Source organism: Musa acuminata, chromosome BXJ3-7, assembly GCF_036884655.1.
Source record: "Musa acuminata AAA Group cultivar baxijiao chromosome BXJ3-7, Cavendish_Baxijiao_AAA, whole genome shotgun sequence".
Taxonomy (NCBI): Eukaryota; Viridiplantae; Streptophyta; class Magnoliopsida; order Zingiberales; family Musaceae; genus Musa; species Musa acuminata.
In genome coordinates this window covers 38,093,239-38,106,746 of record NC_088355.1, presented here as the reverse complement: position 1 = coordinate 38,106,746, position 13,508 = coordinate 38,093,239, and the positions used below count along the sequence as shown (strand labels likewise).

The 13,508-nt window shown below is 39.5% G+C and overlaps 2 protein-coding genes across 2 annotated transcripts; both read left to right on the top strand.

Annotated features, from left to right (window-relative positions):
- Positions 1–379: 379 nt before the first annotated feature.
- On the top strand, positions 380–1,237 carry LOC103992970 (transcription factor MUTE-like). The gene is made up of 3 exons (XM_009412901.3): positions 380–476; positions 579–962; positions 1,107–1,237. Exons 1-3 carry the CDS (start codon positions 381–383, stop codon positions 1,221–1,223), a joined length of 597 nt encoding a protein of 198 aa, XP_009411176.2. The 5' UTR covers position 380; the 3' UTR covers positions 1,224–1,237.
- Positions 1,238–5,822: 4,585 nt separating this feature from the next.
- LOC135642362 (uncharacterized) lies at positions 5,823–13,435 on the top strand. The gene is made up of 8 exons (XM_065158463.1): positions 5,823–5,915; positions 6,048–6,207; positions 8,297–8,407; positions 8,985–9,085; positions 9,165–9,960; positions 12,198–12,804; positions 12,887–13,142; positions 13,221–13,435. Exons 5-8 carry the CDS (start codon positions 9,855–9,857, stop codon positions 13,269–13,271), a joined length of 1,020 nt encoding a protein of 339 aa, XP_065014535.1. The 5' UTR covers positions 5,823–5,915; positions 6,048–6,207; positions 8,297–8,407; positions 8,985–9,085; positions 9,165–9,854; the 3' UTR covers positions 13,272–13,435.
- The last annotated feature ends 73 nt before the right edge of the window (positions 13,436–13,508 follow it).

Below are 13,508 nucleotides of genomic sequence, written 5' to 3'. Positions count from 1 at the left end.
GCAGAAGCGCTTGCTTGTTTAGGGTTGGGAGAAACCCGTGAGAGCGTGACTGTGGAGTGAATGCCACGGACTGAAGTGACTCACTTCTCCCTTCCTCCTCCTTATCAATGAAGCCTGTCCGAGTTTGTGATCAGCGAGTTCAGCCAAACCCACCCCGTCACGCGCGTGCGTGCGTCCTGTCTGTGGTGGCCACTCGGAGTAGCAGCTGCCACTCTGCTCACGAGGGCGCAGCCACGCCATTGAATGCCCCCTCCAGGTCCGCAAACTCCACTCTCTGCTCCCCCTCCACCCACCCTGCCTGCCTGCATGCACGCACCACCGGTATTAATATGTCGTCAAGGTTAGGGTTTCAGCTGCAGCTCCGCTCCCCGTCCGTAGCCATGTCCCACATCGCCGTCGAAAGGAACAGGAGAAGGCAGATGAACGAGCATCTCAAGGTCCTGCGCACCCTCACCCCTTCCTTCTACATCAAGAGGGTAAGAAGACCACCTCCTCGCTCGCTCCTCTCCATGTTTCTTGATGTGCGATCACCGGTTGGTTGGTTGGTTGGTTGGTTGATCTCTGTGATGTGCCATAAGGGAGACCAAGCATCCATCATCGGAGGAGCCATAGAGTTCATCAAGGAGCTGCAGCAGGTCCTGCACTCCCTGGAGGCCAAGAAGAAGCGTAAGAGCTTGAGCCCCAGCCCAACTCCGAGCCCACGGCCGCTTCTCCAGCTGACATCATCACCGACGTCCAGCAGCCCCGACACGGTCAAGGAGCTCGGCGCCTGCTGCAACTCCCCCGTCGCGGATGTCGAGGCCAAGCTTTCCGGCTCCAACGTGCTTCTGAGGACGCTCTCCAAGCGCATCCCGGGTCAGGTGGTCAAGATCATCACCGTCCTCGAGAGGCAGGCGTTCGAAATCCTCCACCTCAACATCAGCAGCATGGAAGACACCGTGCTCTACTCCTTCGTCATCAAGGTTTTGCACCCTGCAACCAATCATCATCTTTCTCTCCTTCCAGAAACCGATCATCATCTTTTTGCTCCTCGATCATGAGACTTGTAGTGGAAGAGAATTCTGATTCCTTATACTTCCTCGATCTCTTGTTCTTGTTGTTTGCAGATTGGACTCGAATGCCAACTGAGTGTGGAAGAGCTTGCGTTAGAGGTCCAAAAGAGCTTTTGCGAAGAGATTGGGTACCCAAAAAGCTTAGGTGATGCATGTACTATAGATGGTTGAATACATACTGATCGAATAGTAGCGTATGAGGTGCCCTCCTCGAGTATCTCATCAACAACAATGTGGATGCAAATCTTGTTTTTGTTTTCCCATGTGGACGTAAATATGAGACGATGATTATTGGCTACCTCCTCTTGTGCCTACACGGACATAAGACCAAAAAAGATAATTTTAAGCTATCTTCTCTAGAAATATTTCATAAAATATTTGTCTCCACGTCTAACATGCATAAAAGGTTATTTTGAAATACTAATGGATATTAGATTTTAATTTTTCACCATATTGACCATTTTGAAATACTAAATTTGATTATCAAAGGGATCGAGTCGGGAAATCCTCTCCCTACCCTTTGATCTCTACGTAAATAACTCGGATAGTCCTAGAGCGACCATCTCAAGAACACCTCATCCAATCTATACATAGGAGATTTCATCAATATTTTCCCTAATAAAATGGAATAATTCTATCAATTTAAGTAGTGTAAAAGAATTGAAGAGCAATATATCCCGTGGAAAATGAATATATACAATGACTTTTTGCTTTCTCTATTGCTTGGTAGCTAAAGAGACTAAAGCCAAAGATAGGTTTGGGAAGAATCAAATATGGCTACTGGGCTGAACCATTTTCATAAATTATTAACATGGAACTATGATGCACTGAGTATTATTATATTAAATGAACTCATCCAAAACCAGCCCAAGAGATGCTGTGGTCAGTCCCAGTGGTGGATTTATGAAAATAAAGAATTTCATAGTAATTATATTCATATGATCAAAGACATGTAATGTAGCCATCACTTGCATAAACACAATAAGTGTCTAGTGTGCTTCCTACACAATAAAATTGCTACAAAAATAATCTTACAAGTCCAAGATTATCTTTCCAGTTATATCTAAGATGAACTTCCATGAAACTTTAGACTTGAGCTATAGGTAAAACATCATAAGCCAAATGTATTAATATCAAACACCTGAAGTGCAACATCAGCAAACTAGAAAATGAAGTATGAAAGCACACCCTTAGGCAGATCATCACCGACAATATTTGCTCACGTCCTGCAGAAGCATTTCGACCCACATAAATTGCACAACAACAAAAAGCAGCCGCCGCATAAGATGATCACCAGAGCTTATTGCTATCAAGACTAAAATACAATAACTAATAAGCGACTTTTTCCCTCTTTATTTACCAGCTGATACTGAAGCAAGAGAAGATAAAACTTTCTCATTTACAATGAGAAAGGTAATTGTAACGTTCAGGAATACAAAGTCAACTAATCATCTAATATATCACCGTTACTGTCCAACAATAATGAAGAAAAAACTTTCTCGTTTACAATGAAAAAGATAATTATAAATTTTTTACTCCTCATTTATAATAAGAAAGATAATAACAAACTTTCTTTTCAACGACAAGAATGACAATCATAAACTTTTTTTTTTAATTGACATATCTTAGGTTACTAAGTTGGACGGATTAGATCGAAAAACTTCTTAAGACCTTGATCTTCATGAAAATGTTATCTCGGAAGCTTGGGGTTCCCACCTCAAATACTCCTATACATATGGGTTCAAACTATGTTGGGGTTCCTAACACATCATTTTCTTTTTTTCTTCATATCATACAATGCCTAAAATACTTAAAGAATATCGTACTGTATGGAGTATTACTGAATCAAATCTCATGTTACTAACTTAAGCATCCGATGGATTAGGTAGAGAAACCTCTCGCGACCTTAATCTTTGTAAAAGTGATGCCTCAGGAGCTTGGGGTTCCCACTTTAGAGACACCTCGGATAATCCTATGCATATGAGTCTAGACTATATCGGATTAACTAAGACATGAATACTATTTTTTCCTAGCACATCATCTTCTTTTTTTCTTCATATCATAAGATGCCTGAAATGCTTAAAGAATATCCTACTATATGGAGTATTACTGAATCAAATCTCATGTTACTAACTTAAACATAAGGTGATTTAGATCAAAAAATCTCTGATGACTTTGATCTTCGTGAAGATGATGCCTCGAGAGATTAGGGTTTCTACTTTAGAGACACCTTAGATAGTCCTATGCATATGAGTCCAGACTATGTCGGACCGACTAAGACGTCAATAATATTTTTTCTTAACACTTTTTTTTTCTCTTCATATCATAAGATGCCTGAAATGGTCGAAGAATATCTTATTACGTGGAGGATTATTGAATCAAATATATGGATTTTTAGCTGCAGTTACACTTCTCCACAACACTGCTAACAATAAAAACTCCAACATAATGATTTTTTTTTTTTTTTGGGTCCAACCTTTAAATCCTTTGTATGGAATCAATAATGCAGCTGATAGAAAGACATTTTGGAAACTAAAATAAAATACAATGATTGGAGAATTTGTCTGCAAATTAACTAAGCTGTATGCCAGAAAAGATAAACAAACAAAACTGTTTACCTTCTGAAGAAATTAACGAAGAAATAAAGACAAAAAATCAAAAGGTTGATGAAGTGGCAAATCTATGGCAGTAAGTGACCACAGCTGTCTGTCATCAACACTTAATAACATGTTGGAATAAGAGTTTAATATCCTGTCATACATGTTTATAAGCAAGTATGGTTTACACACAGGTCATGACAATAGAACTATCTGAAACCTAAAATGAATTGGATGACTTTTAACTTAAGACACAGACCCAATTTTACTGTATTCTTATCGAATATAATGGAAGAATACTCGAGATGTTAAATAATCATTAACCATATCATCACCATGGCAGTATTAAACATTAGAGGTATCAGATTAGGAAACCCCTCCCGACGTTGATCTTTGTGCATAAACCATTTGAGAAAAACATCATACCCCATCCTTGGAGTGAGATGAAATCCACATCGAGATCATCTCGAACACCTCGGAGTGATGCGAAACCATCTCGAGGTTGTCCGGAGAGATCTATAGATCAAGGTTCGCTGTACCGTAATGTACCGATGTTTCGACCCGGGCTCGGTACGATACGGTACCGGTGTATTGGGCGGTACATCAGGGCGTATCGAGCGATATATTTCGGTACGACTTATCTTGCTATAGATATCCCTATGCCTTCATGTTAAGACCAAATCAGACTGACTAGTCCTAAACTTTCCTTCTGCATTCATTAGATTAAGATTAGATTATGGCTAGTCTCTTCTTCTATTTCTCCTGCCTGATCAATATAAACAGTGGTGAGACAATGACGATCCCAATTACATACAACAGTTTGTATCTCACAGTCAATCCTTAATGTATTGTCCTCTAAAAGACAACCTCTTACCTTTCCCGGACGGCGGTCGAAGGCAGGTGGTTTCCCCCTCCGAGTCTTCCTCGTGAGCCCTTCGCGATATCCTCTCTGTGGTCCTTTCCTAACCGTCTTGCGATTTCGAGACCTCGAGATTGTATCGAGATTCCATTTCGTTTGTCGTTTTTTCTTGATGATGCGTTGCGACCGGTGGAGTTTTGGTGTCGAACGGATTTTCTTGATTCCACATCAAGATGTTGTTCATGATTCGTGCTATCCGGTTTTGTTCTTGTGAATTTGGTGCAGCCTAGCGCCTTCGTTGCGGGTTTCCGTGATCCCCTCTTTGAGTTCTCTTTTGGCCATCGATGGTATGGCGTGCAGCGGTTTCAGGATGCGAAGAAATCGTATCAAGATTTTACTTCATGTCGGCGGCATGTTTGTAGTGGTTGCAAGAACTGGTATCGGAATTGACTTAACCGATCTGATATGAAGAAATTGTATCGAGATTCAATTTCATATCAAGAATCGGTCATTTTTGCTTGAAAGAATTTTCTTGGGTGGTAGAGCAATCTAGGGTTACAAAATTATTCATGTTTTGTGCCACCCTCCATGTGTTTGTGCTTTGCTCTGATAAAGGGAATATGAGGTAGGGGTGGGTTTTAAGAGTTGAGCATGAAGCTGGTTGGGCCGAAGCCACCAATATCTTTTTGGTTTTGATCTTTGATGTTTAATGGATGATATATTCTGGAAATTAAATTGGGAATGCATTGTAGTACTTGGAAATTTGTTAGCCAGATCATGCTTGTCACTCATTCAATTGGCCAATTGGTAGCTCCTTCGAGGACCGAATCCTTTACTTTTTCCGGTCTCTTCCTCTACTATTTCTAACATGTTTTACCATGTGCGGATATACTTGAAGTAATTGTCTTTTACCTGTTCCTTTTATTACATGTCTGAATCGATGGTAAAATGATATGAAATATTACTATTTCTTCTACCACTCTACTATCGTTCTCTATGCTATGTTTAATTTCAGATATTTGGCTCTATGATTTCATCTAATATTAACCTGTTTCAGAATCAGTGGATTTTAGACTTTATGATTTGACCATACTTATCGAATATTTAGAAAATGAGGTCCCAAAAGAACAAATTAATTTGTTGAGATAATAATGCTCTTCATGTTTTTTGTTGTGCTGTTTTAATTTTATGATGCGCTTTATTTAAGTTAATATTCTGATTTATTCACAATACTGTATGAAACAGTCAGAAACTGTTTTTTTAGGCTAACCAATTTGTAACTCCATATTGCAAATCACAGCCAGAGCATCAAGGGCATCCTTTATGTTAGAAGATATCATGGAGTGTATATTATGTAATTTGCATAAAGTTCAGAAAAGTTTGCACTTTTGGCAATCTTGGGCTGAGGTGATTGTTGTGTGTCTATTTCATTGCTAATTTAGTATCACTTGCTTTATAATGCTAGAAGATAAAGAGTCACTTCAAAAATAATCTTGAGATGTTTACCCTTGTTCTTATTGATGTTTCTTCTAATTTTAGGGAACAAATGCTCAGAAGATTTATTTCATGATCTTTGAAAGAGGACCACAGGCCTTTATCGATGGGACTTGTGAAATGTTAAGCAGAATTGGAATGAATGGATCTCCCTTCCAGCATTTATCTCATGTTGCATTCGAAAGCTGAAGCTGGATCTTGAGACGTAAGTTGAATGATTTCATCTGGATGTTCTAATCAATTATACATTATCTTGTGATGTTGTGACTGCACTAAAGGAAAACTTTCTATATAGAGCAATGCTTGAACTGGATCAGATTCTCAAGACAAATGAAATCAAATTTTCTATTCTTGTTGCTCTACCAGCCTTTTTTCTTTCTCTTGTTTTGCTTATGTTGGTCCGAGTGTGGGTGATGCTGGTGGGTATCTAATGCTGCTAGCAAGGATTTTAATTTCGAATGATACCACCTGTATCGGATGGTACGTACTGGTCCTCTAGCAGATCGGTACGCGGACTGCCCGCTACCGGGCGGTACCGTCGATTGGGGCTGTTTCTGCCCCGTTACCACCTGAAATCGATCGGTGACGGTCGATTTAGACCATCGTCGCCTGCAACCAGGTGGTATTAGCCGAGGGAGAAGGAAGAAGAGAGAAGAAGAGGGAGAACCTGGAGATCCGACATCACTCTCCCTCGACGATCTCGATCTGTTGCCGCCCTCCCTCACCGGATGCCACAGATGAGACGTCGCCTCCTCCTCGTCTGAGGCGACGAGGCCTCGGTGTCATCGACGACTTCTCATCCGTGCTCATCGAGGCTTCGCGGGGAGAAGAAACCGAACGTCATCGAGGCGACGTTTCTTCTCCCCATGCCGCAGAAGAAATGAGGTGTTGTCGTCTCGCCATCCTTTTTTATTTAACTTTTTTAATTATATATTTATATACCGAACGGTACGTCATAACGTACTGCTTGGTATACTCGTACCGTATTGAGTTGAGCTTAATACTCCGGTATGGTACGAAATTGCAAACCTTGGTTGCTAGATCTTTATATGTTTTGCAAATTTCTTTATATGCAATGGGAATCTTAATATGTTTGGCAAATGAAATAGTTTTTTAGTGTCAATTTATAAAAATAAGGGTGACATTCAAAATTATTTAAATTATAGAAAATTAAAATCATAAGTTTTACTATTAACTTTTGGAAAAGAGTTATAAAAATTAGGATAAGACTTAATATCTTTGAAAATCAATTTGATTTGATGCTTGGAAGATCAATCATAGAAGCTATTTATTTATTAAGAAAATTAATGAAAAAATATATGGAGAAAAAGAAAGGTTTGTATGTAGTCAAAAGATGATACGGGCATGTGCTAAGGAGACATCCAAATACTATAGTTAGAAGATATGAAATAATTAATGTTAGCAATACAAGAAGAGATAGAGGAAGATTTAAAATGATTTAATAGAAATTATAAATAAAGATTGAATTATTCTAAACTTAATATTATAAATTATTCAAATATTAGTATATATAAAAAATGTAGTTTCTTTTGTAGTTATTGGATATTTGAAAAGGTAGTTTCTTTTATAATTATTTTGGTAGTTATTTACCAATGATTGTCTCTTTTGTGAAAATATATATAAATATGTATTTGAGAGTAAATTATAAAAAACAATCTCTTTTTTATTCTTCTTCTTTATTTACTTCAAAAATAACACTCCAAGTAATTGAATTAGACATTCTCTAATTTCTCTTCGAAAATTTTTTATTATTTGCTTAATACAGATTTTCTAAAGACTTGCCATAGCCACTAAATGCATCAAACACATAGCAATCTTATTGAGAAGATGGTGCAAATATCGTTTTTAGGAAAGTATTTATACATGTTTCAAGCCTAGATTCATTTCTTATAGTGTTCTTGATCTTGTGTTTGTTATTTATAGTTGGTTTCCATAGTGTTATTCATCCTCTTCATTGTTATATTTTCCAACGCTTAACATATGACTTCTTAGAGATCTCAATAACGGCAAAAGATCCATATAGTCGGTCCTAGATTGTTGGGACATATGGCTTTGTTGTTGTCGTCGTTGTTTATGCTTAGTATGTTAAGAACCTTGGTAGGCTTTGTGAAATCTACGTCTATGAATTACTTTTTGTGCTTTTCAAATGTGCTTAGTACAGTTTTCACTTGATGGAATTTTATTATTCTTATAAAGCTTACCTAATAGTGAATGACATTGTTGTCTGTTGTTAGCCCACTTGAATTTTAATTACTGTAAGTGGACAATATTAGGATAAGAGTGCTGAAGGCAGAGGGAGTATTGCACGCAGGCAAAGAAGGATTCTTGTTGTCGAAGTTGATAAGAGACTTGTGCAGTTCTAGACTTGCAAGGATCAAGGAGAGGTAAAGCTGGACTAATCTTTCAGGTTCTTTAGATTGCTGAAAATTCAGTTTACTTTCTGTTGGGACATGAGATTGTTTCTTCTTAGCGTTTTTAGGTTGTTGTTAGGTTGAGATCCGATGCTTCTCGTCCTCTTTTAGTCACTAACAACTGGTTTATAAGTAGGAGAATACAATCTCCGCAAACCTTAGTTGCAGCAACTGATGGATCCATATGGGTCCAATCCTGTCCACACCTATATTACTCCCAAGATCATACAAGCTTCTCTCAAGACTATGATTTTAAATGCAGTTCAACAGCTACATAGAAATTATTATTCCTTGTAAATATGAACCATTTGTGTTGCTGAAACATGACTGCTAGAGATTCTTTTCATTATTCCTTTGCAAGTTACACACGAGCTATTGACGCAACTGAGTAGCGCACCTGTTGGGTATGCATGACAACGTTCATGAATAACATAAAATTCTTTAGTTTTTTCGCTGTTGAAATCATAGCTGATATTTCACTTGGTAACCTCATATTATTTACCAAAGAAAAATGGGTCATGTAGTTTATGCCATTTTTATTGGTAAACAGGAGGAGGATGCTCGATGCGTATAGGGAATGGTGCTGTATAGCCTTGATCGCCTGTACAAGCCAGCGGAAAGGCATGCAAAGGAAACCGGCGAGTGGATGAGGTTAGCGTCGATTCCTGTAAATTTCATACTGCAACTCTTAAAGATGTTATTGTTGTAAGTAATTCTTGTCACGTTGCAGGCCGCGAGAGTGTGTAGGCATGCTACCGTTTGATCCTCCGCCACCGAGTTCGATGGTGGGACCCGCATTAAAGATACGAGGGGATGCGCCAACATTGTTGACGGCCGAGATTAGATCATACAAATCCATCCCTGGGTCCTCATCGCGCCCGGTACAAGCTAAACTGAACTAGATCTTTGGTTAAATCTAACTCTTCGTCTCCTTCCTACGGCTCCATCCAGTCTTCACAACCGAGTAGATGGTGGGGATGATTTGAGCGGTTACATAACTCTGTGGACGGCGAAGATCACATCATACAAATCCATCGTTGGATCCTGATCGCGCCGCCACAATCTAAACCGGACAAGATCTGGCACAAATCTAACGGCCACCACGGATCTCGATGGTAGGATCTACGGGGAAGATATCGAGGAGTTGCGTCCACACTTTGGACAGCGGGGACTTATCAAAATCCATCCCTGGATCCGGATCGCGTCGCGTTCAAGAACCCGCGTCGGTCAACTTGTCCGACGACCGATGTACGGTCGGGATCCTTCTATCGAGATGACACAAAAGCTCTCCCCTCCTTTCCCTCGTTTCCTTCGCCCTTACTCTGTTTTCGCTGCAACGGCGGAGGCGGGGAGAGAAGCTAAGGGGAAGTTGTCTGTCGTCCTTCTCCCCTTCTTTTTCTCCCTCTTATAATTCTTATCTATGGATCCTCCGGCGGCGGACGCGCAGAACGAGAGGGAGGGGTTTCTCGCCCAGGTGGACTCCTTCCTCGTTGATGCTCTCGAGAATCCTCGCCATCGGCTCACCGGTACGCGTTCTTCACTCGAATTCTGATGTATTGTCAATGGATTTCTTGCTTAGGGTTTGGATTCTTTCCGATTTGATTCGGCCGTTGCTGTAACTTCGGTTCGTGTGGCTACTTTTGTTGGATTGTAGTTTTAGGGTTTATTGTTGGATTGTGAAGAACATAGTTCTCTTTGTGGGAATTCTTGCGTGTTAATTCGTCGTGTGAATTCTGATTTGATCTGGATCTAGTATGGTAGATGAAGCGTGGGCAAATGAATTTGACATGGTTTGGATTGATTGACTGTTGATGAAGAGATCTGTTGTGGGTTAATAGTTCCTTCGTTCCTTGAGATGGAAACGCCCATCTTTGCTGATGATTCCTTCGATTCCAAAGAATACCATCATAAGATAGTCGCTGCGATCTCTAATTGTGATACATTTAACTTGAATTTGATGAACAAAATGTTCGAGAATTGCCTACCCAATCTTGTGATTGGGAATTGCCAAATTGATTTCCATGGAAAACAGTACTGATGGCCAAACTGCTGGTAGATCTGTTGTCATAATTGAAATGAAGAGTTTATCATATGATGAAAAGTTTGATCTCTTGTGTATTTCTAAAATGTCTTTGGCCAAACTGCTGGTAGATCACGTTGATTCGTTTGGCAGTCCATCACTGCTAGCAGTTGGACTTTCTTTTTAGAATAAAGAGTTCATAACATGACATCTTGTAGAATGTATCATACTGAATCCATTGGCTCAGCACATATCATGCTAGTGAGTTACCAACACTGATATCCCATATATTGGTGTGCCAACAAGGAATTGTCACCTATGACCCCCTTGGTTTGGGCGATCCATGGGCAACTCAATTGACTTATCTCATATGCATAAGGGATCTCCATGATACCTTATTAACATTTTGATTTGTGTGGCCCAAGCATGTTTTCTACATTAAGCTTTGTCCAATCCAGGTTAGTTCATCTTTATTCAGTGTTTCTTGGCCTATGGACAAAGAGGATCAAGAATAGCCACTTGTCATATTTGACTAAGACGACCCCCCTTTCCCTTCTTGGTGCTACACATTGTAGGTACAATCCATGATGAATTGCCAGGTGGTAGAAAATGTATCACAGGATTTTGCTAATGATATTCTTTTTCTGCTTGATGAGAGCCATTATAGGATGTATTCTGGTCAAATTTTTGGAAACCAAGGGTTCTAAGCAAGACTTATGACTACGAACATAAAGTTCAACTTTATATTCATTATGAGAACCCATGATATTTACTACTTGCTAGTGATCTTGTTTTAGTTGATGAGAACCAATATAGTGCAACACCAAGGGAAAATATGTCAAAGAATCTAATTATACTAATCCAACTTTAGCAACACCAAGGGAAAACCTAAAGTTACAGCTGAATAGACAGATCAAAATTTCCTAGTTGCAAAATCTTTTTAGAATTTGGATCTATCATTGAATTTTATTGAATTTGGGTCTATCGTTGACAACACATTGAAGAAGATATCATCATGGAACGAAATGAGTTGGATAAAGTGGAGAGTGGCATTCCTGTGATTGTTGTTCTCTCTTTAGATCAAAAAGGATTACAGAACACTTTTGTATGTTCCATGATTAGGAAATTGTATATCTTAATAGAAGAGAAAGATTAGTAAATGTTTTCACTTTGTGTATTTGGGAGAGTTTTAACTGTGGATAAAATGAAGATAAATTGTTTAGGTGTTTAGGATATTTCCAAAGAGACTCTTAAATGCACATATCGTGAGGTGCACGATATGTCAATTTTGGATATCCGACTTGTCATTTTAATTGAGCCAGCATCAACCTTAAGTTGTCTATTTGTAGCTAAATCTCGAGTTGTATGCACTTCAAAATTGCATACATTTTCTATTATGGGTTACTTGGCTAATAAAATATGGTTATTTTTTGGTTTTTTACTTCTTTGGTTGCTTAACATATTTTTAATGTGGAAAGGGTCCAAGTACATATGTTGGTTTTTAATCAAGACAACTTCTCTGGTATTTCATCCGCTGGCATAGTTGAACTTTTGATAGTTGATTGCAACACATCCTCGTGCTTGTTTTTATCATAACTTTTTACTGTTTACCACACTTGCTATTTGGTTGAAAACAAATTTAGTAGGTTGAAGGAAGTGGAAGTTTATAAACTCCTTTACATATTTTTTTTTCTTCTATGAACTTTATACTCATTATGTATCTACTTTGTCTTTAAACTTCAGTTCTGCGAATGGAGTTGGCCATCCAGAGGTTCATGCAGAATCCTGATCAACATCAATTTGAATTTCAGCATTTACCGACTTCCTATCTAAGGTGTGCTGCACATCGTGTTGCTCAGCACTATGGGCTTCATACCATGTCACTCGACAACTCGGTAGATGGTCTAGGCAGCAGGGTGATAGCCAGGAAAACACCTAATAGCAAATATCCAGCTATCTGTTTATCAGAAGTTCCTCCAAAACAAAATGAAAAGGAAATTGCTGAACAATTTAAGATTGCCATTCGTCCAAGGCCAATGAAAGGTTGCCTGAGTGATGATGTCGAGCTGGGACTCAAAAAAGGCGCAGTGAGATCTGTGGAAGAGCGCAAGGAGGAATATGATAGAGCACGTGCCCGTATATTTAGTGGCTCTAGCAATTTGGAGGGGTATGGATCATCGTCTGCTGATTCAATTGACAGGAGAAGCTTGCCTTCCAGTATGGATGAGCAGGAATATGCACTAGAGGAGATCGAAAAGACCCATAGCAAAGATAGTGCATCTAGGGTTGCCATTTTCCGAGATATGGAGAAGGACCGCACTGATCCAGATTATGATCGGAGTTATGAAAGGTACAGGTCATCTCATTCTATTCCAGGCTCTTTTGTATCCACGTGATCTGTCATACCAAGTAACTTGCTCAAACTTCTGCAGGTACGTTAGAGGACCCGCAGCGTACCAGAATTTTGGTCTGCAAGCATGCAATATTCTTCAGCCTCCTTTCGTACAGTACGAGGCAGATGTTTCCTCATTCAGCCCCATGTCAAGGAACCTAGCTAACCCATCGGTGAACCCATATTTTGCTTTCGGATACGACCAGAACACAAAGGATGCTTTCTGCATGCAGTGGCCCAACCCTGCCATGATGTATGCATACTCCTACGAACACTTCAGGCAGGCTAAGTTTCAGGTATGCCGATGCGACACCCTGTTTCCGGTGATCCTTGACCGATGAAGAATCTTAATTATTGGTTTCCGTCTTGTGCAGGCACCATTGTATCAGCAACCTCTGAGCTTTGAGCATCCGAGGAACTTCTAGCCCTAGGCAAGCTGTGTCCATCTGTTCTCTTTGGATGTAGAGTAGATGTGGGTTGTTGTTTTGTACTGCTACTTTAAAGACTCTTTAGTCTTTGATTTGGAGGTGGGGGGACACTTGTGTTGTTTGTGTGGTAGATATGTGATCGCCTCTGTACTTTGATTGCAGCGGTGACTCCGTTTTTTGTGCCTTTGGTTACGATTCTTTCTTTAGGTTGTTCATATATTTTATATACGTCTC